This window comes from Dipodomys merriami, unplaced genomic scaffold (assembly GCF_024711535.1).
Source record: "Dipodomys merriami isolate MVZ:Mamm:240054 unplaced genomic scaffold, mDipMer1.0.p SCAF_440, whole genome shotgun sequence".
Classification (NCBI taxonomy): domain Eukaryota; kingdom Metazoa; phylum Chordata; class Mammalia; order Rodentia; family Heteromyidae; genus Dipodomys; species Dipodomys merriami.
Window position 1 is genome coordinate 100,802 of NW_027206003.1, and position 27,455 is coordinate 128,256.

General features: G+C 62.4%; 1 protein-coding gene across 1 annotated transcript; it reads right to left on the reverse strand.

The window, feature by feature from the left end:
* Window positions 1–1,523: 1,523 nt before the first annotated feature.
* Window positions 1,524–27,455, reverse strand: LOC138808110 (protein Wnt-9a). Its single transcript, XM_069994054.1, has 4 exons — window positions 27,361–27,455; window positions 9,039–9,295; window positions 7,374–7,636; window positions 1,524–4,126 (listed from the first exon to the last, which is right to left on the reverse strand). Exons 1-4 carry the CDS (start codon window positions 27,453–27,455, stop codon window positions 3,644–3,646), a joined length of 1,098 nt encoding a protein of 365 aa, XP_069850155.1. The 3' UTR covers window positions 1,524–3,643.

Consider the following 27,455-nt stretch of genomic DNA (forward strand, 5'->3'; position numbering starts at 1 on the left):
AGCCAGAGGCGGCCCAAGGAGCCCTCCCCTGCCTGCCTCTGCTCCTGTTCCTTTCCACTCCCTTTCCTCCATCATTCTCCCGGTCCTCCTCCAACCTTCTTTACTCCACAGGCCCCCTGCCCCTCCTCTACCCAGAACCCCCCACGCCTCCTCCACAGGCCCCCCTGCCCCTCCTCTACCCAGAACCCCCCACGCCTCCTCCACAGGCCCCCCTGCCCCCCCTCCTCTACCCAGAACCCCCCACGCCTCCTCCACAGGCCCCCCTGCCCCCCCTCCTCTACCCAGAACCCCCCACGCCTCCTCCACAGGCCCCCCTGCCCCTCCTCTACCCAGAACCCCCCACGCCTCCTCCACAGGCCCCCCTGCCCCCCCTCCTCTACCCAGAACCCCCCACGCCTTCTCCACAGGCCCCCCTGCCCCTCCTCCTCTACCCAGAACCCCCCACACCTCCTCCACAGGCCCCCCTGCCCCTCCTCCTCTACCCAGAACCCCCCACGCCTCCTCCACAGGCCCCCCTGCCCCTCCTCCTCTACCCAGAACCCCCCATGCCTCCTCCACAGGTCCCCCTGCCCCCCCTCTACCCAGAACCCCCCACGCCTCCTCCACAGGCCCCCCTGCCCCTCCTCTACCCAGAACCCCCCACGCCTCCTCCACAGGCCCCCCTGCTCCTCCTCTACCCAGAACCCCCCACGCCTCCTCCACAGGCCCCCCTGCTCCTCCTCTACCCAGAACCCCCCATGCCTCCTCCACAGGTCCCCCTGCCCCTCCTCTACCCAGAACCCCCCACGCCTCCTCCACAGGCCCCCCTGCTCCTCCTCTACCCAGAACCCCCCATGCCTCCTCCACAGGCCCCCCTGCTCCTCCTCTACCCAGAACCCCCCATGCCTTCTCTACAGGTCCCCCTGCCCCCCCTTCTCTACCCAGAACCCCCCACGCCTCCTCCACAGGTCCCCCTGCCCCCCCTCTACCCAGAACCCCCCACGCCTCCTCCACAGGCCCCCCTGCCCCCCCTCCTCTACCCAGAACCCCCCACGCCTCCTCCACAGGCCCCCCTGCTCCTCCTCTACCCAGAACCCCCCATGCCTCCTCCACAGGCCCCCCTGCCCCTCCTCCTCTACCCAGAACCCCCCACGCCTTCTCCACAGGCCCCCCTGCCCCTCCTCCTCTACCCAGAACCCCCCACGCCTCCTCCACAGGCCCCCCTGCCCCCCTCTACCCAGAACCCCCCACGCCTCCTCCACAGGCCCCCCTGCCCCTCCTCCTCTACCCAGAACCCCCCACGCCTCCTCCACAGGTCCCCTGCCCCTCCTCCTCTACCCAGAACCTCCCCCCCGGCTTTTCCTGTCTCTTCCCACCAGGACCCTCCCTCCTCTTCCTCTGGTTCAGGCCCTTCGGCACCTCCAACCTTTCCGTCCTGCCTCCTTCTCCTCTCTTTCCACATTCTCCTCTCCCCTCCTCTCTTTCCAGGACCCCCAGAACCCCTGTGGAAGCAGCAGACTGAGGCTGGCTATAATTTAAAATACATTTATTTAGTGTTTCCATTTGTCTTGGGTTGTTATACAAAGCTGTTAAATAAATACATTCTCCGCAGTCACTCAGGTACACACCTACTTGCTACACAGATGAGGTAGAGAAATCAATCGGTTCACACAAGACTCCACACCAAGATGGCCCCCTCCTGTGTCTCACCCCGTGCTGCACGGCCCCATGGCCAGGGCCGCTGCCGGGGAGGCGGCCGGGCTGGCCGGCCCACAGCCTGCCCTCTGCTCTGCCCCACAGAAAAGCAGGAGAAAGAGAGGTCCAGCACGTGGGAGCGGCTGCTTCACTGAGCAAGACATTCTAACATACAGTTATATAGAAACAAACCAGCCAGCAGACATTTTCAGTCTGCCTTGTTAAAAAAAATACTTTTCTGAATATTCAGGACATAGAGCTAAGTGTTCCTATTTGATTTTTTAAAAATCCTTCCTTTGACCCAACACCCTTTCCCAGAGCCAACGGTGGCTGAGCTCCTCTTGGGAGAACGGGGGGAGGGCAGGTGGGGTGCTGCTCCCCTCACCCCCCGCCCCCCCCCCCCCGCCTGTGCTGTCACACGCGGCCGCCCACACTCGCTCCGGGACAGGGCACTGACTGGGCTGTCATCTGAACCACAGGAGAATAAACTTTGCTATTTACACTATCCAAGAGGGACCAGGGATCCACATCCACATAAATATGTTTTCTTTTCAAACAGTCCCCCTTCTGCTTCCTGGACCCTGGAGTTCGGGGGGTCCTGCTCCTTTCTCAGTAGTTTCCTGCATCCATTCCTGCCTGCTGCCTTCCCAGACCCCAGCACACCCCCCCCCAGGACACCCATCTGAACAAGTCCAAGTCCAGAGTCTCAGGAGCCAAAGAGCCGCCGTACGGGGCCCTGTGAAGGGGCACGCTGGCCGTGCCAGCACCGCATGCACAGCGTACACACACTCACACTTGTGCGTGCACGCACACATGCGTGCACACACACACACACACACATGCACATTCACACCAAACCAGGCCAGTGTAGGCACCCTCCCCCTGGAGAGACCGGCGCACAGCCAGAAAGAGCACGCTGTCTGCCTGGTCCCTGTGTGGCCCTCGGGGGAGGGCTTCAGGGGCTGGCCCCAGGAAATGCACTCCATGGCCCAGACGCGGGGCCGTCCGTCCACGGGGAGCAGAACAGGCGGGAAAAAGGGCTTCCACAAGCCTCAGGCTGTGGCTAGGCTTGCTCCTCATTCCTTCCCCAACATCACCTTGATCTAGTGGTTTCCAAGAGCCAGCAGGGAAGCAGGGAGTGTGGAGGGGTCAAGAGGGGGAGCCTCCCCAGTCAGCTCTGCTCAGCTGGGGTGAGTCCGAGGGGTTGCGGCAGCCTGGGGCAGCAGGGGCGGAAGGCATAATAATTACTATATTAAATAACAATAATTTAAAGGTCACTGTTACTCCAAAGAGAAGTGCTCCACCGAGAGGCGGGGCCTCCACGCCTGGGAACCTGGCGCGCACTCTCCTAGTGGTTTGGCTCTCTGAAGACGGTGCTGTGCGGGTGCGGGCCGGCACCCCACGGGCAGCCGTGGGGCTGTGAAGGTGCACTTTCCCCCAAGCTTCAGGAGGAGCCTGGGGGGGAGGGGCAAGCGACAGACCGGGGTCCTGGCCAGGGCCCACTCCAGGGACAACCTAGAAAGCATTGCTGCAATACTCTCGGGTCAGGAAGGAAGCTCAGGTCCGGGACACAAGCAGAGTGTCCGGGGCCAGACAGGTCCCAGCCTACGCCCGAGCAGGACCTCTGAGCTTTGAGAGGGGGCAGGGCCGACTCAGCTGGCCGGGGAGGCCCCCAGGCCTCGCGGTCTAGATCCTGTGTACTGCGCACAATCCTCCATCCCATAAAGCAGGGCTGGTCGGACCTCGGGGCTCAGCCCTCCCGGTGGGAGATCCTTTGTACTGTGTGCAACACCTATAACCCATTCCGTGGAGCTGGCCAGGCCTGGGGCTCAGCCCTCGCAGGTGCAGACCCCTTGTGCCGTGTGCAATGCCTACACCTCCGGCGGAGGGGACTGTAGTCTCGCAGGCTAGGCCTCTCCCGCGGTGCGCCGTGCCTACGCCCCACGCGGCAGAGCTGCGGCTCTGGGGCTCAGCCCTTGCAGGTGTACACCTCTTCTCGCTGTGTGCACTGCCTGCACTCCACGTAGCAGCACCAGCGCACCTGGCACTGGCACGGCCTCGTCACCACCCGGCTCTGTGTGTTGTGGCCTCGGCCACAGCAAATACTCTCACAGTTCTTCTCGCGGTGGCACCTGCGGCCTGCAGTGCCTGGGGAGAAGCGGCCGGCCAGACAGAAGCTGGGGGAGTCGTCCAGGTGGACGAGCTCCGGCGTGTGAGGCAGGGGATCGCCCCCGCCCGCCCCCAGGGCCCGCGCCCGGGGCGGGGAGATGGCGCCCGCCTCGCCCGTGGCCTCGTTGGTGGTGCTGCCCACCTTCAGTGCCGTCTCGTACTTGTGCTTCAAGTGCTTGCCCACCTCATGGAAGGGCGCCAGCTGCCTCCAGCAGGTCCGCACGGTGCAGGAGCCAGACACGCCGTGGCACTTGCAGGTGGTCTCCACTCCGGCCTTGATCACCTGCGGGCGGGGCAGGGAGGCCGTGAGCGGCAGGCCTGGAGGCCCGGCCTGCAGATGGCCGGGGGAGGCTGGAGCTACCGCCCATCTGGCACCAGACCCATTCTCAGCCCCGGGCCAAGTCACCAACGAGACACACACACACACACACACACACACACACACACACACACACACACACACACACACACACACACACACACACACACACACACACACACACGAAGCCCCAGGACCCTGGCTCCCTCCCTAAGGCCAGGGCTGGGCTCATCTTCCTGATATCCTGATATCCTCACCCACCATCCCAGTCCCATGGGGTCTCCCATGTCTGGTCTCCACACACTGTTCACTGGACAGGCAAAGACAAACACGACCTTCAGCTCTGGCTGGCGTCCTGACGGACAACCTCCTTACCCAAGTATTAAGACCAGCGGAGGTGTAACCTAAGCCAGAGCCGGCCAGGACCCCAGTGCGGGGAACACAGACATGCAGAAGGGCAGACTCGCACCTCCCAGAGAGAGTAACTCCAAGGGAGAACCGTCTGAAAGTGCTACCCCAGGAGAGCTCCCAGGCCAGTCCCATGGGTAGGCACAGAAACTCCAGCTATGGCAAGCTGTCGGGCATCGGAATCCTTCCCTTCCCCAAGCGGGAGTCCCACCTGCTCCCACAGGCCAGCTTTCCCCAGGGACCTCCTGACGCCCACTCCTGGGGTTCGTGAGGCTGCGGGGCTGAAGCAGGTCAGGAGGCCTCTTTCCAGGCAGGCCTGAGCCAGGCTGCTAAGCTCTTATACGCTCCCAGGAGGGCCCAGCTGGAGTGGGATTAAGAAATGCAACCCCCCCCACCTTCCTGCTGCAACTGAAGAGTCCCACTTATTAAAGATGTTTTGCTGAGAAACCTCGGACAAATTTAATTAAAACCTGGCTGCCTCAGGCCCAGCAGTCCACCGGAGCACTCTAGCACATTCTGACTTTTCATTAATACCTCACAAAAGGGCAAGGGGGGGAGGGAGGAGTCGCTGGGAAGAAGAGAGCCGCCGGCCTCAGGGATTTGATCTGCCCTGGCGGGCCCACTCTGCCTGCCAGCCTTTGCCCAGGGAGGCAGAGGGAGACAGCATAGGATTGGTCAGAAAGGCGGAGTCCAGTCTCTAATAAGTGGGGGATCCCACTAAAGAGGAGCTCAGGGCAGGACTGGCTCTAATTACATCCCTTTTGTTCCCGGACTAGGGGTCCACAGCCCAGCAGGGACAGGAGAGGAAAGGCCCTCTGCTCTGGAGAGAGGCTCTGGCACTGCCCTTCTGTAGCCCTTTCTGACTGAGTCTGGGACCAGTGTGTGGTGGTTTGCATTGTTCAGGGATGGTCTGGAGGTGCTGGCGCCAGGGTTAGGGAACTAATGTTCCTTCCCAGCCCCATGGGTCTGGGAGCTTTGTGGCTGAAAGTGGCACTGAAAAAAGCCAGGGCTCAGAACTTCCAAGGGCCTACTGGAGAGCCGAGGGAGCTGGGTATCTGTCCCCAGAACAGTCTCTACAAGAGACAGAGGCAAGGCAGGGGAGACCTGACTTGGGCGAATAGGTTCCCCCCCTCCCCCCCACATACACACCAACCGCTCCTCTGGGATCTCCTTCTGGCCACACTAGGGGCCACCCTGACTTAGGTCTTCAGTGACAAGAAGGCATGGTATCCTGGAATACAGACCACCAGCCCTCACATTAGACTGTCCAACTGAGAAGGCCCTCTGGGGGCCTTGGTAACCAGGGACAGAGGCACGGCAGCCACAGCTTACTGTGGCTCATCTCCAGGAGGAGATGGGGGCGACCAAGGCCCCTCCAGGACTAGTGAAATCCACTGCAAGCAGGACGCCAGGACCCGGGCTAGCACTGCACGGTGGCCTGTCCCTAGACGATGCCCAGGCCCCCTGCGCCCCGCCCACCCCGCTGCGCCCCCACCCCTGCGCCCCGCCCACCCCGCTGCGCCCCCACCCCTGCGCCCCGCCCACCCCACTGGGCCCCCACCCCTGCGCCCCGCCCACCCCGCTGCGCCCCATCCCTGCGCCCCGCCCACCCCACTGCGCCCCCACCCCTGCGCCCCGCCCACCCCGCTGCGCCCCCACCCCTGCGCCCCGCCCACCCCACTGGGCCCCCACCCCTGCGCCCCGCCCACCCCGCTGCGCCCCATCCCTGTGCCCCGCCCACCCCACTGCGCCCCCACCCCTGCGCCCCGCCCACCCCGCTGCGCCCCATCCCTGTGCCCCGCCCACCCCACTGCGCCCCCACCCCTGCGCCCCGCCCACTCCACTGGGCCCCCACCCCTGCGCCCCGCCCACCCCGCTGCGCCCCATCCCTGCGCCCCGCCCATCCCGCTGCGCCCCCACCCCTGCGCCCCGCCCACCCCGCTGCGCCCCATCCCTGTGCCCCGCCCACCCCGCCGCGCCCCCACCCCTGCGCCCCGCCCACCCCGCTGCGCCCCCACCCCTGCGCCCCGCCCACCCCGCTGCGCCCCATCCCTGTGCCCCGCCCACCCCGCTGCGCCCCATCCCTGTGCCCCGCCCACCCCGCTGCGCCCCATCCCTGTGCCCCGCCCACCCCACTGGGCCCCCACCCCTGTGCCCCCACCCCTGCACCCCGCCCACCCCTGCGCCCCGCCCACCCCGCTGCGCCCCATCCCTGCGCCCCGCCCACCCCACTGCGCCCCCACCCCTGCGCCCCGCCCACCCCGCTGCGCCCCATCCCTGCGCCCCGCCCACCCCACTGCGCCCCCACCCCTGCGCCCCGCCCACCCCGCTGCGCCCCATCCCTGTGCCCCGCCCACCCCTGCACCCCTGCACCCCGCCCACCCCGCTGCACCCCCAACCCTCCAGTCCCCCACCGGCCCCGCCCACTCCTCCAGGCCCCGCCCCTCCAGGCCTTGCCCACCCTTCAGGCCCTGCCCCAGCCCCGCCCTCCCCTTCAGGCCCCGCCCACCCCTCCAGGCCCTGCCCCGGCCCCGCCTACCCCTCCAGACCCCTCCCTCCCGGCCCCGCCCACCCTCCTGGCCCCTCCCTCCCGGCCCCGCCCACCCCAGACCCCTCCCTCCCGGCCCCGCCCACCCCTCCAGACCCCTCCCTCCCGGCCCCTCCCTCCAGGCCCCGCCCCTCCCTCCAGGCCCCGCCCACCATCCAGGCCCCTCCCTCCCGGCCCCGCCCACCCCTCCAGACCCCTCCCTCCAGGCCCCGCCCCTCCCTCCAGGCCCCGCCCCTCCCTCCAGGCCCCGCTTGCCTTCACACCCACGAGGTTGTTGTGGAAGTCCACCCGCGCTCGCAGATCCTTGCTGGACCGCCGGCCCAGGAACTCCTTGACGAACTTGCTGCTGTACTTGAGGTTGTCCCCGCAGCCGCCCCACTGCCAGGCCTCCCTGTTCTCCAGGTCGGGCGCCTCGTCGCAGGTGCAGCGCTCCATGCGCCCGGCGCTGCAGGCCTTGGCCAGCGCGTGCGTCAGGCCGGCCGAGGAGATGGCGTACAGGAAGGCGGTCTCCTTGAAGCCTGCGGGACGGGGCGGGCGGGCCGGTCAGCGGGGGCAGCGGGGGCCTCGCCCCCCCCCCCCCGGCGGGGACATCTGTGCGGACACCGGGCACCGGGGAGCGCAGGGCGCGGGGCAATCGGAGCCCACGGGGGCCGCCAGCCACGGATGGCGCTGAGCCCCCCAGACCTCCAGACATGGGCCCGGCCTGAGCCCTGGCCCTGGGCTCCCTCTCCCTCCGGCCTCAGGCCTACCAGCTCCGGCCAACACCCAACTACACCTGACCCCTCGGGCCTACCAGCTCCGGCCCTCCCCAGCTGGCTAACACACCACCACAAACTACACCTCACCTCTCAGGCCTCCAATTTGTCTGGGGGAGGGGGGCAGTACTGGGGTTTGAACTCAGGGCTTGGATTGTGTGTGTGTGTGTGCACATGACTCTGTTCTTGAACTTTAAGGCTATTAATCTACTACTTTGGCCACATCTCTTCTTTCAGCTTTTTTTCCTTGTTGGCTGAGGGCTTGAGCTCAAGGCCTGGGCACTGTCCCTACGCTTTTTCCATTCAAGGCTAGCACTCTACCACTTTGAGCCACAGCACCATTTCCAGTTTTGATTAATTGGAGATATGACTCAGCCCCAGAGGCACCAGTGGCTCACGCCTGTCATCCTAGCTACTCAGGAGGCTGAGATCTGAGGGTCACGGTTCAAAGCCAGCCTGGGCAGGAACATCTGTGAGACTCTTATCTCCAATTAACCACCAGAAAACCAGAAGTGGCACTGTGGCTCAAGTGGTAGAGCGCTAGCTTTGAGCTGAAGAGCTCAGGGACAGCATCCAGACCCATAGTTTAAGACCCATGACTGACAAATGTTCTTTAATTTTTTAAACAATTTACTGTGTTTTTTGTTTATCTGGATAACTTTCTTAATGATCAATAAAAAAAGGTATCACCTTCCCTCTCCCCTGGCAGTTTTATAGAACTGTATTAAGAGTTTTTTATGTACAACTTTCTAAGAGTACAATTACAAATGATGCTTTTTTTTTTTTCCAAAAAAAAAAAGTCTCACAGACTTTCCTGCCCAGGCTGGCTTTGAACCATGATCCTCAGATCTCAGCCTCCTGAATAGCTAGGATGACAGGCATGTGCTTGGCTTTTTTACACAAGGCTAGAGCACTACTACTTGAGCCACACCTCCACCTGGGGCTTTTTGCTAATTGGAAAATACGAGTCTCATGGGACTTTTCTGCCCCCAAAAACTATGATGCTCCGATCTTCAGATCTCAGCCTCCTGAGTAGCTACGGTTACAGATGTGAACCAAAGTCTCCGGTTTTTAAGCCGTCTGTGCAAAGTTCCGAGGTGGCTGCCCTTGGCCGCCTGGCGTGAGTCAGGGCGGGCCCTGGGCCTGTCGGAGGCCCGGCACTCACCTCGCCTGAGCAGGCTGGCCCGGTAGCGGCCCTCCAGGGTGCAGTTCCAGCGCTCGAAGCGGAACTGGTACTGGCACTCCAGGGCGCTCATGCTCACGGCCTCCACCAGGGTCTCCGCCACGCCCGGGTCCCGACGGCACATGCGCCGCTGCTTGCGCTCCAGCTTCAGCCGGTCACAGGCCTTGTAGTGGGCCTGGGCCACCGCTTCCGGCTCCAGGGTCAGCGGGAGGATGGTCAGGGGCTCGCTGCCGGTCAGCCTGGGAAGAGCCGGGAGTGAGCCCTGGCCCCGGAGGAGGGGCTGGGCGGGTCCCAGGTCAGGGACCCGGGCAGGACCCTCACTGGCCCCCACTGCCCACACACTGCCCTCCTGGCTCCTGGACCATGAACATGGCCTCCACACGGCTGTCTTTGCTTCTATCCTGTCCCTGAGGGCTTCAGGGAGCCTGGCCACCACCCGCCCAGGAGTATAAAGACCCCATCCCAACACAGCTCTCCACGGGGAGCACAACCGGTGCCCTCTGCGAAAGGGGCCGAGCGGGGCCCAGCTGGGCCTCACCGCTGTCGCCGGCCGGTGCTGTGCCCTCGGCCGGTGCTGTGCCCTCGGGAGCGGGCCTGGCCTGCTCCCCTCTCCAGCCCCCTGCGTCCTGAGCAGGGAAGGGTGCAGGGGACAAGAGAAGGACGGTCCCCAGATAACCGCCCACAGGCTGGGCCCAGCGGACCCCAACGTTCCTATCAGGCCCAGAGCTCTAGTTACAGCTCCAGGCCTCAGCTTCTGCACCCTCTAGACACGGGCCCTCCCCCAGGCCCAGGCATCAAAATAACACCCTCCCCTGTCTGAGGAACACTCCCGTCCCAGACAGGCCCCTCAGGGTCTCCGCTTTAACCCCCACTTCCATGACACCAGCCCCAGCTCCTAGCCGAGGGACAGTCTTCTTGCCATTCCTCACATCCCTGCTCCACCCCACAACTCACAATCTGAGTTCTGGAAACCATGCTTTCACCCCAGGCCACACAACCCCAGACAGAGAGACTGGACATCCAGGCCCTAGACATGTCCACCCTCAGCCAAATATTCCTAAGCCTTGAGCCCTGCAGTCAGAACGGCACCAGCAAGTGAGCATCACTGGAGATCATCTGTCTGGCCCTAACCTCCTCTGCAAACACCTTGAAGTAGAACTTTAGCAGAGCTCCATGCAGGGGCCTCTACATGGGAACATGCAGAGGTGAGTGGAGGGGACTCAGGGATGCAGAGGGGAGTGGACAGGACTCAGGGATGCGGAGGTGAGTGGACAGGACTCAGGGATGCAGAGGGGAGTGGAGGGGACTCAGGGATGCAGAGGGGAGTGGACGGGACTCAGGGATGCAGAGGGGAGTGGAGGGGACTCAGGGATGCAGAGGGGAGTGGACGGGACTCAGGGATGCAGAGGGGAGTGGAGGGGACTCAGGGATGCAGAGGGGAGTGGACAGGACTCAGGGATGCGGAGGTGAGTGGACAGGACTCAGGGATGCAGAGGGGAGTGGAGGGGACTCAGGGATGCGGAGGGGAGTGGACAGGACTCAGGGATGCAGAGGGGAGTGGAGGGGACTCAGGGATGCAGAGGGGAGTGGGGGGACTCAGGGATGCGGAGGTGAGTGGAGGGGACTCAGGGATGCAGAGGGGAGTGGACAGGACTCAGGGATGCAGAGGGGAGTGGAGGGGACTCAGGGATGCAGAGGTGAGTGGAGGGGACTCAGGGATGCAGAGGGGAGTGGACAGGACTCAGGGATGCAGAGGTGAGTGGAGGGGACTCAGGGATGCAGAGGGGAGTGGAGGGGACTCAGGGATGCGGAGGTGAGTGGAGGGGACTCAGGGATGCAGAGGGGAGTGGAGGGGACTCAGGGATGCAGAGGGGAGTGGACAGGACTCAGGGATGCAGAGGGGAGTGGAGGAGACTCAGGGATGCAGAGGGGAGTGGAGGGGACTCAGGGATGCGGAGGTGAGTGGAGGGGACTCAGGGATGCAGAGGGGAGTGGAGGGGACTCAGGGATGCAGAGGGGAGTGGAGGGGACTCAGGGATGCGGAGGTGAGTGGAGGGGACTCAGGGATGCAGAGGGGAGTGGAGGGGACTCAGGGATGCAGAGGGGAGTGGACAGGACTCAGGGATGCAGAGGGGAGTGGACAGGACTCAGGGATGCGGAGGGGAGTGGAGGGGACTCAGGGATGCGGAGGGGAGTGGACAGGACTCAGGGATGCGGAGGTGAGTGGAGGGGACTCGGATGCAGAGGGGAGTGGACAGGACTCAGGGATGCATTGGGGAGTGGACAGGACTCAGGGATGCAGAGGGGAATGGAGGGGACTCAGGGATGCAGAGGTGAGTGGAGGGGACTCAGGGATGCAGAGGGGAGTGGAGGGGACTCAGGGATGCGGAGGTGAGTGGAGGGGACTCAGGGATGCAGAGGGGAGTGGAGGGGACTCAGGGATGCAGAGGGGAGTGGACAGGACTCAGGGATGCAGAGGGGAGTGGACAGTACTCAGGGATGCGGAGGGGAGTGGAGGGGACTCAGGGATGCGGAGGGGAGTGGACGGGACTCAGGGATGCAGAGGGGAGTGGAGGGGACTCAGGGATGCGGAGGGGAGTGGACAGGACTCAGGGATGCGGAGGTGAGTGGAGGGGACTCAGGGATGCAGAGGGGAGTGGAGGGGACTCAGGGATGCATTGGGGAGTGGACAGGACTCAGGGATGCAGAGGGGAATGGAGGGGACTCAGGGATGCAGAGGTGAGTGGAGGGGACTCAGGGATGCAGAGGGGAGTGGAGGAGACTCAGGGATGCGGAGGTGAGAGGAGGGGACTCAGGGATGCGGAGGTGAGTGGAGGGGACTCAGGGATGCAGAGGGGAGTGGAGGGGACTCAGGGATGCAGAGGGGAGTGGAGGGGACTCAGGGATGCAGAGGGGAGTAGAGGGGACTCAGGGATGCAGAGGGGAGTGGAGGGGACTCAGGGATGCAGAGGTGAGTGGAGGGGACTCAGGGATGCAGAGGGGAGTGGAGGGGACTCAGGGATGCAGAGGGGAGTGGAGGAGACTCAGGGATGCAGAGGGGAGTGGAGGGGACTCAGGGATGCAGAGGTGAGTGGAGGGGACTCAGGGATGTAGAGGGGAGTGGAGGGGACTCAGGGATGCAGAGGGGAGTGGAGGGGACTCAGGGATGCAGAGGTGAGTGGACAGGACTCAGGGATGCAGAGGGGAGTGGAGGGGACTCAGGGATGCAGGTGAGTGGAGGGGACTCAGGGATGCGGAGGTGAGTAGACAGGGACTCAGGGCTGTAGATGAAGCATCAGGGCCATGGCAGGAAGGCCCGTGTGAGTCGGGAGGTCTCAGGATGTTAAGACCTTCACACAGGTGCTCAGGGACTCTCAGAAGGAGCTGGGCGTGGGTCAAAGGCCACATAGTGGACATCCAGGCCTGTCCGGTGACTGAGCTCGCCACAGAAGTCTCCAAGCCTTGGAGACCACAGGCCAACTGCCCACCAAGAGCGGGGCCATGGGAGAGCTGGGGAGGGAGACCCAAGCTCAGTGCGGCTCACGGGGCGGAGACTGTTCCCTAGGAGGAACTGCACTCAAAAGACAGAGAAGGGCGGGCGGCAGCCTCCCGCTCCATGGGCCAGGCGGCCGGGCATCTAAGACAGCTCCGTATGGCCAAGGCGCTTGACCGGGGGCCAGGGACCAAGTGCAGCTGAGGCTGTGGCCAGGAAGAAGGGCAGAGGAGACAGGCAGAGGAGAAGAAGGCAGGGGAGAGGGGCAGTGAGGGCAGATTCCCTCCAACCCCCTGGCAAGTGCGTCAACTTCAGCATGGGGTGTGGGGCAGAAAACCCCAGGACAGCCAGCTCGTGTCCCAGGACCCTGTCACTGGGGTAAATTCGGGGTGCAGGGCTCTAGGAAGCTCTCATCCCACGGCAGAGTAACAACACACTAACGTGTGGGACCCAGATGGGGCTCGGGGGGTTGGGGAGCACCATGCAGAGGTCCCAGGCCGTCCCAGGCCGTGGGGGGTTCCGGCCATCCCGAGTGATGCGATAGTACGTGGGCCTCTGGGAGGAGCTCCAGACTACGGGGGAGCCCTTGTGACAGGGACCTCGGCTCCCTCCAGGCGAGGGCCCGGGGGAGGTGGCCAGAGCCAGGCCGCAGCCACCTCTAGTCTCAGAATCTGGGGCTTCCAACATGGACATCTGGGAGTGACATGCTCCTGAGATTCGCGACAGTGGTCCGAGCAGGCTGCGGCTGCCGCTTCTCTCTAGAAACACAGCCACAGCCAGGCGTGGCGGCTCAGTGTGGGGTGAGCCAGAGCCACCACAAATGCCAGGGAGATGTTTGCCTGGGCTACACAGCGAGTCCAGGGCCAGCCAGGGTGCGTGGAGGGCCCTGCTCCAAGACCAGCAACAACACCAGCCGTGAACGGGTCCCGTCCGCACCGATGGGAATACAGTAGAAGCTACTCTTTTGACTTTTGTTTCTTTTTTTTTTCTTTCTTTTTTTGGGGGGTCCGGTCGTGGGGCCTGAACTCTGGGCCTGGGCGCTGTCCCTCAACTCTTCAGCTCAAGGCTAGCGCTCTACCACTTGAGCCACAGCGCCACTTCTGGGTTTTTCTGCTTATGTGGTGCTGAGGAATTGAACCCAGGGCCTCAGGCATGCAAGGCAAGCGCTCTACCACTGAGCCACCTTCCCAGCACCTGACTTTTGTTTCTTTTCCTGTCCCTGGGCCGACGCCACCCGGGATGGTCTTCCTTGGGGTTCAGGGCTAGCACTGGGGCTAACCGGCCGCGATCCTCAGCAAACCAGCTGGTGCTGCAATGAGCTTCGCTGCCGGTGTTCTGAGGCAGTCACCCAAGCTACCGCTTAATACTCTTTTTTTTTTTTTTGGTCGGTTGTGGGGCTTAAGCTCTGGGCCTGGACACTGTCCCTCAGCTCTTCAGCTCAAGGCAAGCACTCTAGCACGAGCCACAGCGCCACTTCCGGTTCTCTGATGGTTTATTGGAGATAAGTCTTACAGACTTTCCTGCCCAGGCTGGCTTTGAACTGTGATCCTCAGATCTCAGCCTCCTGAGTAGCTAGGATGACAGGCATGAGCCACTGGCGCCCAGCTTGCTCAATACGCTTTAAATCAGCTGTGGGGCTGATCTGCCCACTGCCAGCCAACGTGAGTGCTGGGGCGTGTGTGAGCTCCAGGGCGGGGCTGTACGGCTCAGCTGTGGGGTGTGCCCGGGTGCTCGACGGGTTCACCTGGATACCGGCTCAGGCTGAGTCCACGGACATCCAGGGCTTGTACCTCAGATCACAGAAGCCAGGAGGAGAGGCCTGGATCTAAGATCCAGCCACCCACAGGACGGGAGGCGGGTGGCAACCCGTACAGTCGAGGGCACGCCCACCTCTCGAGCGCTCCACGAACGAGCCAACGAGGATGGGGGTGAAGTCCCCGGGAGGCACCCCGGGCAGGGGTCACCCAAAGCCAGCAGGGGGCGCGGGCCCGCCCCCATCCTCTCGCCTGCCCGGCCTTGCTGGCTGGCCTGGGGCGGCCAGCGTTCCCCCACACCACCAGACAGTGACGGCGGGTGGGCAGCCCGGGCAAGGCCCCGCCCGCTGGGCAGCTGCCCGCCTGGCCCTCGGGGGCGTCTGGCCTGAGGCACTGCGGCTCCACACAGCCGCCAGGCCGGGCACCAGCCTTCCGGGCAAGCAGCTCATCCTGGACAGAGACCTTCCACTCACTCCCTGCTACCTGTGCGACAGAACACGTGGCCAGGCCGTATTCCAACTTCCATTCCAGGGGGCTTCTCACCTCACAGCAGACACAGATCACCTCCAAAGGGCTGAAGACCGAACTGTAAATCCTGTAACTCCGAAGCAACTAGAAGCACGGGGTGATGCTTCCCAACACTAATCTCAACGGTGGCTTTTTTGGACATAATCTCAAACTCATACGTGATACGGAAAGTGGGCTTGCATCAAGCTAAAACGCTTCTGTGAAGCAAAGGAAACACAACAGAGTGAAGAGACAGCCCACAGAATAGAAAACCACTTCAGAAAGGGGATACTATCCAAAAACGACCTCACACCGGGAGCCTATCTAGAGGAATTCAATCATTGTTCACTGTGGCACTGCTCACAATAGCCAACGTAATGGAAGCAACCTCGGTGTCCACCCACTGATACGCAGATAAACAATAGTACAAAGTCACTGTGGAATACCATACAGCCTTCAAAAAGAGGAAATCCTGTCACAGTGACCACATGGATGGAACTAGAAATCATTATGCTGCATTTAATATCATAAGCCAAATACAGAAAGACAAGTACCACATGATCCCACTCCTAGTTGGAAGAATGAAACCGTTCAACTCTGAGGTAGAGAGAAAATGGTGATCATGAGGGGTTACAGAGATGCTGGTCAAGCTCTTGCTCTTCTTCTCTTGCTCTTGCTGCTCTTTTCTTGCTCTCTCTGTTCTATTCTAGCTCTCTCTCTGTTCTTTTCTTGCTCTCTCTCTTTCCCAGCCACGTGGAGTGCCAACCTTGCCTGGTCCCAGCAGGTCTACCCCTTACCTGAATACCACGTGAGTGCTACTGTTCTTACCCCTCTCTCTGCTCTTTTCTGGCTCTTTTTTCTCTCATTCCCAGGCCTTTCCCAGCCACGTGGAGTGCCAACCTTGCCTGGTCCCAGAGATGCTGGTCAAAAGATACATTCGTCCAGGTGAGTCGGGTACCAGGGCTCATGTTTACAATCCCAGCTGCTCAAGAGGCTGAGATCTGGAGGACTGCAGACTTCTTTGTTTTCACATCTCCCCTTCGCATTGTTCTTGGCTCCCCAGGGCAACGCGAGCCTTCAGCTCAGCACCTCAGCCGCTCGGCCCGACCCCCATGCTGCCAGCCCCTGGGGCCCGTGTGCTCACCCCAAGTCAAGATGACCTGCGCTCGCCCAGCTCCCTGCCCCAAGCTCCAGAGTCTGGCAGCCAGACACAGCCTGCCAATGTGGTGACCCCAAAGGAGGAAAGAGGGGAGAGTTGGGGTGGGTACCACGGAGCGAGACTTCAGGCCACTCCAGGAGGGAGACAGCGGCCATGGAAACAGCTAGCCACCCGATGCTTAGAAGGCCAGTGCAGTGCCTGTGTCAGGCTCGGACCTGGAGGAGGCTAGCTCCCGATGGCTATGCAGAACTGGACATCGGGGCCAGGTTAAAGTCGTCCTCCGGGGCTGTGTGCTCAGAATCTTTCACACTCATTGGTGGGTGCTGACATTGTCAACCGGCAAACTCAACTTGGTCAGGACCTCTCTGCCCCTCCTACCGCTGGCATCCCCGGGAATACCTTGCCTGCAGCTGTCACCTGTGTGCTTTTAGCTCTCTTCGCTTGTGTTCTTTCTGCTGGCCTCTGGCACCTTGTGAGTGTTCTATCTGAAGCGTTGGTATCAGGTAAGAATCATGGCCTCTTCACTATTTGGAAAAATCCAACAGAAACCGTCTAGAGCTGAGCTTTTCTTGGTGGAACAATGTCCATGCCAACCGAATCTTCCCCTCTTCCTTCTCAGTCCTTTTATTGAGATCTGAGTTATATGCCATAAAACCCTCCCACATCCACAGACACACAGAGCTGTCACGCTTCCACTGCCTCGTACGACAAGCCTCACACCTCCCGGGCCCCGTGACCGAAGCTCTGCTTCCGACACGGTGCACTGGCCTACTCTGGGTGCATCGTGAGTGGAGTAGCACAGGGGCTGTCCTTCTGTGACGGGCAATATCCCTCAGCCTCCTCCTCCAGGTTCATCCGCTTGTAGCAAAAGCCCAAACTCGTGTCCTTTCTAAGGTAAACGCAGGCCACTCGCTAGTGGATGCACTGGAGGGTGGTGTCCACTCTGCAATTACGTACTTGTGTGCACACTTTCAAGAGATGTGGAACTGAAGGGTCAAAGGGAGCAGTTATGTTTAAGCCTTTGAGGAGCTGCCAGCATTCACTTTCTTAAAGCCTTAGGAGACAATTTCCTCGGGCATTTCCCAGACGTCCTTAGGGAAAGCTGCCGCCTCCTCTGACTCTGCGTCTGGGCCCGTGTCTCTCTCTGTCTCTCTCTGCCCCGTCTTCCTTCAACTCCTCCGCACCAGGCTGACGTGCTTCCCCTGCGTCTCCCAGGGATTCTCTTTCTTTGCAGAACTGGGATTTGAACTCACTAGGCTGGTGAGTGACCGCTTGAACCAGGCTCCTGATAGCAGTTTTCTCAGTGCTCAGGCCTCACTAAAACATATTCAGTGATGCCGGATTCCCAACCTCAGGTGGCCGCACTGAGCCCGAGTCGCTGTTCCGCTCGCGGCTTCCTCCAGATTCTCATTCCGCCTCAGCCCTGGGTCGGCGTGCCCCATCCTTGCTGTGTCTACGCCCTGATGGGCATCTCGCCCGGAACCCTTCTTACAGCATGTGCCTGAGTGACACCCCAAGCAACCCGGCCTCATCCATCTAGGGCGTGGGGTACTGTTCCATTTCATCCAGTCTGCTGAGCACACTGGCCCTTTGGGGTTCCTCCTTCTGACCATTTTTAGGGGATTTTACATAAAGTCTTCTCTCTCTGCCTGCAGCTTAGCAGGCCTCCCCCTGCCCCGTCCCCGCCCCCGCGAATGGTCTCGCTCCCACAGCACTATGGAGGAGGCTGCCACTTGCCGTGTCTGATATCAGTCTGTCCTTTCTTGTCTGGGTCACTGGTGAATTATATGGGGTTACCTTTTGCGGTCCGTGCTGGGGGCTCAGCAAGGGCTCACCTGCGCCTCTGACACGGGACCCTCTCCCCTGCATGAGGGCCAGTCTTGCTTCCCCTGGCCCCGCCCACTGGTCGCCCTTAGGGTGCTGACTTCAGTGTTCTGTCCTTCTACTATGTTAGATTCCTGCACAGATGTATTTCCACTCTGCCTCGGAAGACCCGAGATAGCTGACTCTTCTTTACAGCTTTACCCAGGCCTGTCCGGCTCTCTCCCCAGACTTCCAGGGCCTTCCCGGGGCTAGATGTTTTCATCTGTCCACCTCTCCACACTGTACTCCGCATAATTTCTTCTGACCAGTCTTCCGGTTTGCTAATTCCCTTCAGCTGTTTCCAATCTACTTTTCTATGAATGTCTATTACTGACATTCTCTCCCTAGTTCTGTCTGGTGTTTCCAAACTTGCTGGGTCAGTTTTTGTGGTTTCTCCTTTACAGATATTCCAAACCTATCTGCTTCTGTTGTCATTCTTTCCTCGTTAAATTCGTCTTTCTGTTTTAAAACAGGCTTCCTTCAAGCACAGGGCATGCGATGCTTGCCTAACTGGGTCTCAGCCCCATTACTACACATGCCTAGTTATCCCTGACCAAGCTTCTGTATTTGAGAAACTGTTGACAAAAATAATTTAAAGCATGGGGCTGGGAAGGTGGCTCAGTGGTAGAGCGCTTGCCTTGCATGCATGAGGCCCTGGGTTTGATTCCTCAGCACCACATAAGCAAAAAGAAAAAAGCCGGAAGTGGAGCTGTGGCTCAAGTGGTACAGCGCTAGCCTTTAGCTAAAGAGCTGAGGGACAGCGCCCAGGCCCAGAGTTCAGGCCCCACGACCAGACCCCCCCAAAAAAAGAAAAAGAAAACAACACACAAAAAAATAATTTAAGCCGGGCGCCGGTGGCTCACGCCTGTAATCCTAGCTACTCAGGAGGCTGAGAGCTGAGAATTGCGGTTCAAAGCCAGCCCGGGTAGTAAAGACCGTGAGACTCCTATCTCCAATAAACCACTAGAAAACCGGAAGTGGCGCTGTGGCTCAAGTGGTAGAGCGCTCGCCTTGAGCTGAAGAGCTGAGGGACGGCGCCCAGGCCCAGAGTTCAAGCCCCATGACCGACAAAAAAAAAAAAATAATAATAATTTAAAGCAGAGGATAAAACACTTTAGTGGGACAAAATATACATAGTGGAAAACAAAATGCATGCCTACCCAGAACCAGGGGAAGGACTCTTACACTCTTATTTGAATGAGGGTGTTTGCAAGTCTAACCAAGGTAAGAAAGTTAAGGCAGAGTCATCCTGACAGGGTAAACCACTAAAAGGAAAAGATGCTGGGGGATAGAACCGAAGCCCCCGAGAAAGGGCTGCAGAGACCCCACAACAGCCTATTAGCAAGACTTCCAGGGCTGGACGCAAATCGGAAGGAGGCGGCTGCCACGTGGGAAGGAGCAGCCCGCGTGTGGGGACACGCCACAGAAGATCCTGGATGAGTCCTTATGTGAGCCAGTGAGCTCCTGCAGACACACCAGCCCCTGACACAGAGACCCCAAGACCAAGCGGGGTGTTGAACCATACAAGCAACTAGGTTATTGGCTACGTGTGGCTAGAACCTTCTTCAAGACCCTGCCTCCCCCTAGGGGCTTGAGACGCTGCCGGTCTCACAGCTGAGTGAGGCCTCCACCCCATCTCCAAACCACACTCACAGTTCCTCACTCAGCATCTATGCTTATTTCATCAAAGTTAAGGACATATATCCAGACTCACATACGTACACTCAGATACACATTCATGTCTGTCCATCCAGACACATATACGTAGGAACGTGCGCATACCCATGAACCCATGTGCAAACCAACACACTAGGATTCAGGCACACACACATAACTTGCAAATGCACATACACATGCATACATAGCCAAAGAGCCCATCATAAAATCTTGGAGACACATATACACACTCATGCATACACAAGTGCAGATGGGCGCACACAAATATGCATGTGCATACACACACACGTATGCACAAGCAAGTGCAGCTTTAGTTCCAGCAAGAGGACTGAGTTGAGTGGGGGACACTATCACTGCACCTGCAAACGTCCCCACAGATCTTCATGTCCTCTTGCACAACCTGGCAGGGTGTTGGTGTCCACACGCGGGGGAGACTGAGGTCAGGGCCTTCGGTGGTAGGGCCAGGGCTGGATCCCACGAGGGAAAAGTCAGGACAGGCCCAGCCCCTCTCCTGTGGAAGTGCCTCCAGTCCGCCGCAGCCCCTACCCAGCCATGGTGCTGACTCAAGGTGTGGCCCAACGGATTCCCATGCCCGCAGCACCCCAGGCTCCATCCCTTTCCTACGTTCAAGGTGCAGCCTTCCTAGAAGACGGAGGCCCACTGGAAGGAGCTGGCCGGGGCTGCCAGCTCCATTCTGCAAAGTCCTGCTGAGGCTCTGGTCTCTGCTCGGGGAAGCAGCACAGGGAGGGGCTACAGAACCACCTCCCTGACCTCTGGAGCTGGCCGTGGGGTCAGCACTGGCCCCGATGAAGCTGTGCTGACAGGCAGGTGACCAGAAGCCCCAGCCCTAGACTGACCTAAGAGCAAATCTGACTTACAGGGAGTCTGGAGGCCACACAGTCAGAGCAAAGCGGGAGACCACTCCTGGTTCCTCGGGCCAGGCCTCAGGCGCCACTCTGTGGCTGCCTAGTGACCAAGGAACCTCCTCTGTGCTCCAGCAAGGTGATTCTCTCCCTCAGGCAGGCGCTGGAGAGTTACAAGGCCCCAACGGTCCAGATTGGTTCACCCCAGGGCCACCCTGCCCAGGCTGTCACCTGAGCCACGGGCTCCGGCGGGACCTGCGAGCCCCATGGAGGCTCGCCAGGGCCCCAGCCGCCTCCCACAGCCCTTTCTCCTGCCAGTAGGTCTTGTCGTACTCGGCCACCCTGCTCGGGAACCCGTGCGCTCAGGGCCAGGGCGGAGGGAGCCAAGGGTGCAGTTCCAGCAGCCGCAGTGCCCTGAAGAGGAAACCTCAGCCCCGCCAGACAGCGTTTAATTTCTGTGTGAAACAAAATCAAAACAAATTCCAGCACTGAGAGACCAGAGCTGAGATTAACCCTCTGTCCTCCCCACGGTCTGAATCTCCACCCTGCGCGAGTCCACCTTCCAACCCGAGCGCATCCATGTGTCCCTGAGGGCTGAGCCACCGTCCGGTGCCAGACCTGCCCAGCACGAGGCGGGGGGCTGTGCAAAGAGAGCACCGACCGCAGGGTCCAGGACTCGGGAGGGCACAGGCCAGCTCCCTCGCCCACCTGCCCGCTGCTCACCCATTCTCTGCCCCGGGGACCAGCTGGACAGAGGAAGACAAACCACAGGCAGCCACTACCCCAAGAACCAAGGCACTGCCTAACAGGAATGTCCCCGTGTACCACAGAGAGGAGCTCATGTGTCCCCTCAACAGCCTGTGCACCCCAAGAGAGTGCCCTGGACCCCAGGGAGCAGCTGGGGCAGATGCCTGCGGGAGGCCTGCCTCCGTGCCCGGCCACCGAGGCCATGGCTCACAGAGGGCTGCTGACGGAGACAGGCAGCGCAGACAGAGCTGGAGACAGAGCTGCGTCGCCCCGTGCCGCAACCAGGAGCGGGATCCCCGCCCGCCAGGTGCCACATCAGCTGTGGCCAGGACACTGTGACCATGGGCCCAGCCCCCACCTCCCCATCTGCCAGAGAGGGCCACGAGCTCCTGGCAGCGTCTTGTCCTGGGCCAGACCTCCAGCCCACTTCCCCTGGCCGCCCGACCTCAGGTATCGCAAAGAAAAACAAACGCAGCTTGCGGCTTGCTTTTTCCACGGCCTTGTCCGCTGCTGGGCCACGGTGCTGAGCTGCCAGCTGGGAGGCTGGCTTTCCCCCTGTGTGGAGGCCCAGGCCAGCCGGGACCTCGCCAGGAGGGGCCGGGTGCCTCATCACGGGGCACATCGGCAGGTACATGGGCAGGCACGGCCAGGTGTCCCCAGCCCCGCCCCTGGGCTGCCGGGGCGTCCCTCACGCGGGGCCACGCATGCACGCACGCACCTGACCCTGCTCACCCCCCCCCCCCCGCCGTGGTGGTGAGTGTGCTCGCGCGCGCGGCCTGGCAGTGTGGGGTGGAGGGTGATAGCCACAGACGGCCGAAGTCAGGGGCCCGGCCCGACAGGCGCGGCACACTGGCCTGTGAGGTGACGAATTGGCAGAGGACCCCGAGGTTCAGACTGCAAGAGCCTTCAGCGGGGGTACACGGCACAACTCGGAGGAAACCCAAGGGGAGACCCTCTTCTGCCCCAGAGCTGCGCTGCTAGGGCCACGCTGGTATGTCTGGGCAGCGGTTATGAGGCTTCCCAGAGGGGAGCAACCAGGGAGAGCCGTAGGTAAGGCACGGATAGGTAGCACCGTCTACTTCACCCTGATGCCACATTTTGATTCCTAGCCAGAGAGACACCCCCTTTCCCCTCCCCCAAAGTAGGCCACCTCGGGTGCTTTGAAGGGCCTGGCTTCACCCAGCCACCAGGGAGCTCATGCCAAAGCCACCCACTGCCCCCAGACAGCCACGCCTCCTCTCCGCGTGCAGCAGCCTGCCGGGCACCAGAGGGCCCCCACCAGCACAATGCACAAAGGCGGCCGTGCCAGTGCGGGACTGTCAACAGGTGTCATTCGTCCTCTGCCTGCAAGGCGGGGCTGTGCGCCCCTCCCCCACCCCATCGCCTCCTCACTCCCGGGGTTCAGGGTTACGGCCTCCGTGGGAGAATCTGCGCTTGCACATCCTTCCCTAGGGTAAAAACTACCCACAGGCCTCGCTCGCGGGGCCAAACCCTGGGAACTGGCAACGGGCAGGGGCACGGCAGGGTCCCCCGGCAGCGGGGCCTCCAGAGGCGGTGTGGCACCCACCGAGGTCTGCCCGGCGTGGGCACCCACGCAGGCAGCAAGAGGCAGAGTGTGTGACACGGACAGTGAGATTAGGCCAGCTGTCTCCCCGTCCAGACAGCCGCCGGCTGTGCACAGGACATCTGCTCACACAGCTGAGGGGTACCAGGTGGTGGCCGCTTCCTCCTCACCTCAGATCCCAGCAGAGAGAGCTGCTGAACGCTACTCCCCATCCCCCCGGGAGCCCACAGACCCGGCCCTGGCGTCTGGCTCCAGGCTGTGTTGGCAGCTAGGACACCACGTCGTGGCCGCTTCCTCCTCACCTCAGATCCCAGCAGAGAGAGCTGCTGAACGCTACTCCCCATCCCCCCGGGAGCCCACAGACCCCGGCCCTGGCGTCTGGCTCCGGGCTGTGTTGGCAGCTAGGACACCACGTCAGGGGCCTAGGGACAGAGACAGGGCGTGCGCAGGCTGTGGTGAAGATGCCAGTACAGAGCGGAGAGGGGCGCCCACCTCTCCCACCTGCCGCTCACGCCTGCACGCACGGCCCCGTGCCGGGAGCAGCTGGGCCCCACACAAGGAGAGGCCAGGTGCCAGACCTGCGCTGCTCACCTCCAGTGTTCCCGGGAGTCTCAGAAGCTGTGGCCCACCCGATCCTCCCAAAGCCTGCAAGCCTCCTCCTCCACCCCCCGTCTTCCCTACCCACGGCGGGGTCTCACCTGCAAGGCCAATTCCAAGAGGCCTCCCCACTAGGTCTGGCCCTGCTCTCTAATGCCCTACGGCTTCCTGGGGTGTCTGGAGCTGGGGGACCCATGCAGAGCAGCTGCCCACAACTTCCAGTCTGTGACTTCCTCAACTCCTGCCCACAACTATTAACTCAGGAAGGACCTGACCCTCGGCTAAGCCCTTCCCAGCATGGACTGTCCCCAGAACACGTTTGTGTCAAGCCACCATTCAGCCCAGCCGTCTGCACCTTCAGACCTCCTGTCCTGCAACTTTTTCTGGCCTTCTCTGACCCCAGCAAGGGCAAGCTAAATGTTCCTGTCAGACAGGGGTACAAGGATCAAGCACCGGGGCCCAAGATCACACACAGGGACAAGGGGTAGGCTAGTCCCCTGGCCTGCTCACCTAAGCAGTCTCCCTCAGGAAGTTCCCTGAATACCCACAAAGGCTCTTGCAGACAGGAACACACACACACACACACACACACACACACACACACACACACACACACACACACACACACACACACACACACACACACACACCCCTAAGCAGTCTCCCTCAGGAAGTTCCCTGAATACCCACAAAGGCTCTTGCAGACAGGAACACACACACACACACACACACACACACACACACACACACACACACACACACACACACACACACACACACACACACACACCCCTAAGCAGTCTCCCTCAGGAAGTTCCCTGAATACCCACAAAGGCTCTTGCAGACAGGAACACACACACACACACACACACACACACACACACACACACACACACATACACACACACACACCAGAAGCTAGGCACAAGACAGGTACCTGAAATTGTCACTTCTGTGTGTGTGGAAATGAGAGTGCATCTGTATACTGAATAAGAGATAAAAGTTCTCTAGGGACAGATCCAGACTATTTAAAGTGCTCTTGCAATTTAATAACAAAAGACAATCTGACTAAAAATACAGGCAAAGAAATGGAATACATGCTTCTCTAAAAGCCACAAATAGCAAAGCTGCAAATAATAATTAAATAAAGCTACAAATAGCAAATAGCTATTTGTATTGCTACAAATAGAAAAAAGCCCACAAAATAATATTCAACATCATCAATCATCAGGTAAGTGTAAATCAAAACCACAACGAGATACCTCATCAAACCCACCATGAGGAGTAGAATTAAACTGGTGATAATATGGAGAAACTGGAACCCTGCACACTCCTGGTGGAAATGTAACATGGTATGGTTACTTGGGGAAAGAGTGTGCGAGCCCCTCAAAAGGTTAAACATGGACTTACCACAGGACCTAGCACTTCATCTCTAGGCATGTACACCCAACGGACTGGAAGTATACTTTCACACAAGGGGAAAAAAACAGTCACCAAATGTTCACAGCAACATTTGAAAAAATAAAAAGCAAACAGTGGAAACAGCCTATCAACTGATGAGCATTTTTCTGAGCCTGTAGAACAGTCATCCAATCGAGTGCAATCCAGGCACAAAAAGGAGTGAAACGTTGCTTTGCAGTACAGCATGGATAAAGCTAAAAAATATGACTCCAAGTGAAGAAAGCCAGACACAAAAGGCCACATAGTATGATTCCACTTATATGAAATGTCCAGAGTAGGAAAGTCCGCAGAGACAGAAAGGTTGGCGGTTGCCAGGGGCTGGAGGAAGGAGTGGGGAGTGGCGGCTTAGTGGGTATGAGGTTTCTGGGCTGGGGAAACTATTCTGGAATTAGATAGTGGGGATGGCTGTACAGTCTGTGAACACACCAAAAACCACGGCGCGGAGGGAATTTCCCGGGAGTAAGTTATATGCAGAACAAAAAGAGGGCCAGAATATTACCAAGAACCCCCCCCCCCCCGGGTCCGGAGTCCGAGCCACCGCGGAGATCTGGCTGGAGCAGCCTGCAAGGACGGAAGCCCGGGTCCCAGCCCGGTCCCCGGGGGGCTCTGCGGGGTGGGGGGCCCGGTCCCCGGGGGGCTCTGTGGGGTGGGGAGCCCGGTCCCCGGGGGGCTCTGCGGGGTGGGGAGCCCGGGTCCCAGCCCGGTCCCCGGGGGGCTCTGCGGGGTGGGGAGCCCGGGTCCCAGCCCGGTCCCCGGGGGGCTCTGCGGGGTGGGGGGCCCGGTCCCCCGGGGGGCTCTGCGGGGTGGGGAGCCCGGGTCCCAGCCCGGTCCCCGGGGGGCTCTGCGGGGTGGGGGGCCCGGTCCCCGGGGGGCTCTGCGGGGTGGGGAGCCCGGGTCCCAGCCGGGGTCCCCGGGGGACTCTGCGGGGTGGGGAGCCCGGTCCCCCGGGGGGCTCTGCGGGGTGGGGAGCCCGGTCCCCCGGGGGGCTCTGCGGGGTGGGGAGCCCCGGTCCCAGCCCGGTCCCCGGGGGGCTCTGCGGGGTGGGGGGCCCGGTCCCCCGGGGTCTCTGCGGGGTGGGGAGCCCGGTCCCCGGGGGGCTCTGCGGGGTGGGGGGCCCGGTCCCCCCGGGGGGCTCTGCGGGGTGGGGATTCCTGGGGACGGGCGCGGGGCAGGCGCAGCTCCCTCCGGGCTCCCGCCTGCGGCTCCTTCACACCGGGGCAGAGATGCGAGGCCGGCGGCCTGCCCCGGCTAGCCCCCGCGCCAGGCCCGGGACGCAGCGGTCAGCAGCGCGGAGCTCCAGATGGAAGGGCCACCTGCTGACCAAGCCCGGCGCGGCCGCGGGGGTCCGGGCGGGCGGGGTGGCCGGAGGCCTCCGGAGGGAGGGGCGCGGCCGGGTTGGGTTGCAGCGGGGGGGAGGGCTCCTGCCGCCACGTGACCTCCCCGGGGCCAGCTCTCCGCTCGGGCTCCCGGGCTGTAACCGGAGCCGCGTTCCTGCCGGGAGCCTCCGTGCCAGGCAGGGCCTCGGGCGGGGGAGGGGAGGGCCCTCCGGCCGGGCGGAGGCCGCCCGCACCCGCTGAGCGCCCGGCCCCAGCTCCCGCTCGGGCCCTGGCTGCCTTTCCGGACTCGGGGGCTTGCGCCCGGACACGGAGAAGCCCGGGGGCTCCCCCCCGCCGCGCCCGGAGACCAGCCGGGGACAAACACCACGGCCCCGGCCCGGCCTCTCCGCGGGGCGCGGACCCAGTACCTGCCAAGGCGCGAGGCAGCCCCGCTCCCCCGCCACCCGCCGGGCCCGGGAGCGGAGCCCCGCGGGCGGGCGGGCAGAGGGGCGCAGCCTCACGGGGACCGGCCCGGCCCTGCCCGGCGGGGCTGGGGCGCAGGACCGCCCCGGGGCGGGGGGGGGGGGCCGGGGCCGGGGCGGGGCCGCGCTCCGTGGGGAGCGGGCGGGGCGGGGCGGGCCTGGCGGGACAGCCCGGGCGTGGGCAGCGGGAGCGGGGAGGACACACACAAAGGGGCGCCCGCCCGGAGAACAGGATACACCTGCAGGCTCCGGTGCCCGGCCGCCCCGCCCCGCCCCGGCCCCGCCTCTCCCCGCCGCCCGGCCGCATTCCTGGGCCGACGGGGCCCTCTGCCGGCCGGGCGCCGCGCCGGCCCGGCCGGAGCACGGAACAGGTGACAGGGAGCGGCCGGGGCGGCGGGCCCGGGGCGGCGGGCGGGCAGCGGGGACGGCGGGGCGCTGCCCCGCTCGGGGCCACCCCGCGCCCAGCGTGCCCGGCGCGGCGAGGGTCGCCCCTAACGGTCGGTACGGTGCGGGGGGGGGCACCGAGGCCGCGGGAGCCGCCGGGCAGGGCGGGCGGCCGGGCTCCCGTCCGCGCTCCCAGGCCCGGCCCCGCCGCCCCGGGCGCGACACAAACAACGTCCCCGCCGCGGAGCCCCGCCCGCCCCGTCGGGTGGCTCGGGGCGGCGGGCGCGGGGAACCTCCCCGGGGGCGCGGGCCGGTGGCAGGCCCGGCGGCTCCGACGCGGGACGGCCCGCCCGGCGCCCCGGGGGTCACGCCGCGCCCCGCGCCCCGGCGGGCGCTGCCCGGGGACCCCGCGCCGCCCCGGCCGCCGCGGCACCTACCCGAAGTAGGCGGACGAGGGGCGCAGCGCGGCGAGCAGCAGCGTCAGCCCGAAGGCGGCGGGCAGCCAGCGCGCCGGCAGGGGCCCATCCGGCAT

What these genes read in the sequence shown, in the direction of transcription:
- LOC138808110 (XM_069994054.1), bottom strand. Translation starts at nt 27,455, where the DNA reads ATGCCGGATGGGCCCCTGCCGGCGCGCTGGCTGCCCGCCGCCTTCGGG. An exon ending in GGCCAGCCTGCTCAGGCGAG is followed by an intron (nt 7,637 to 9,038) that starts GTGAGTGCCGGG and finishes CCCGTCCCGCAG; the next exon opens with GCTTCAAGGAGACCGCCTTC. An exon ending in ACAACCTCGTGGGTGTGAAG is followed by an intron (nt 4,127 to 7,373) that starts GCAAGCGGGGCC and finishes CCCCGCCCGCAG; the next exon opens with GTGATCAAGGCCGGAGTGGA.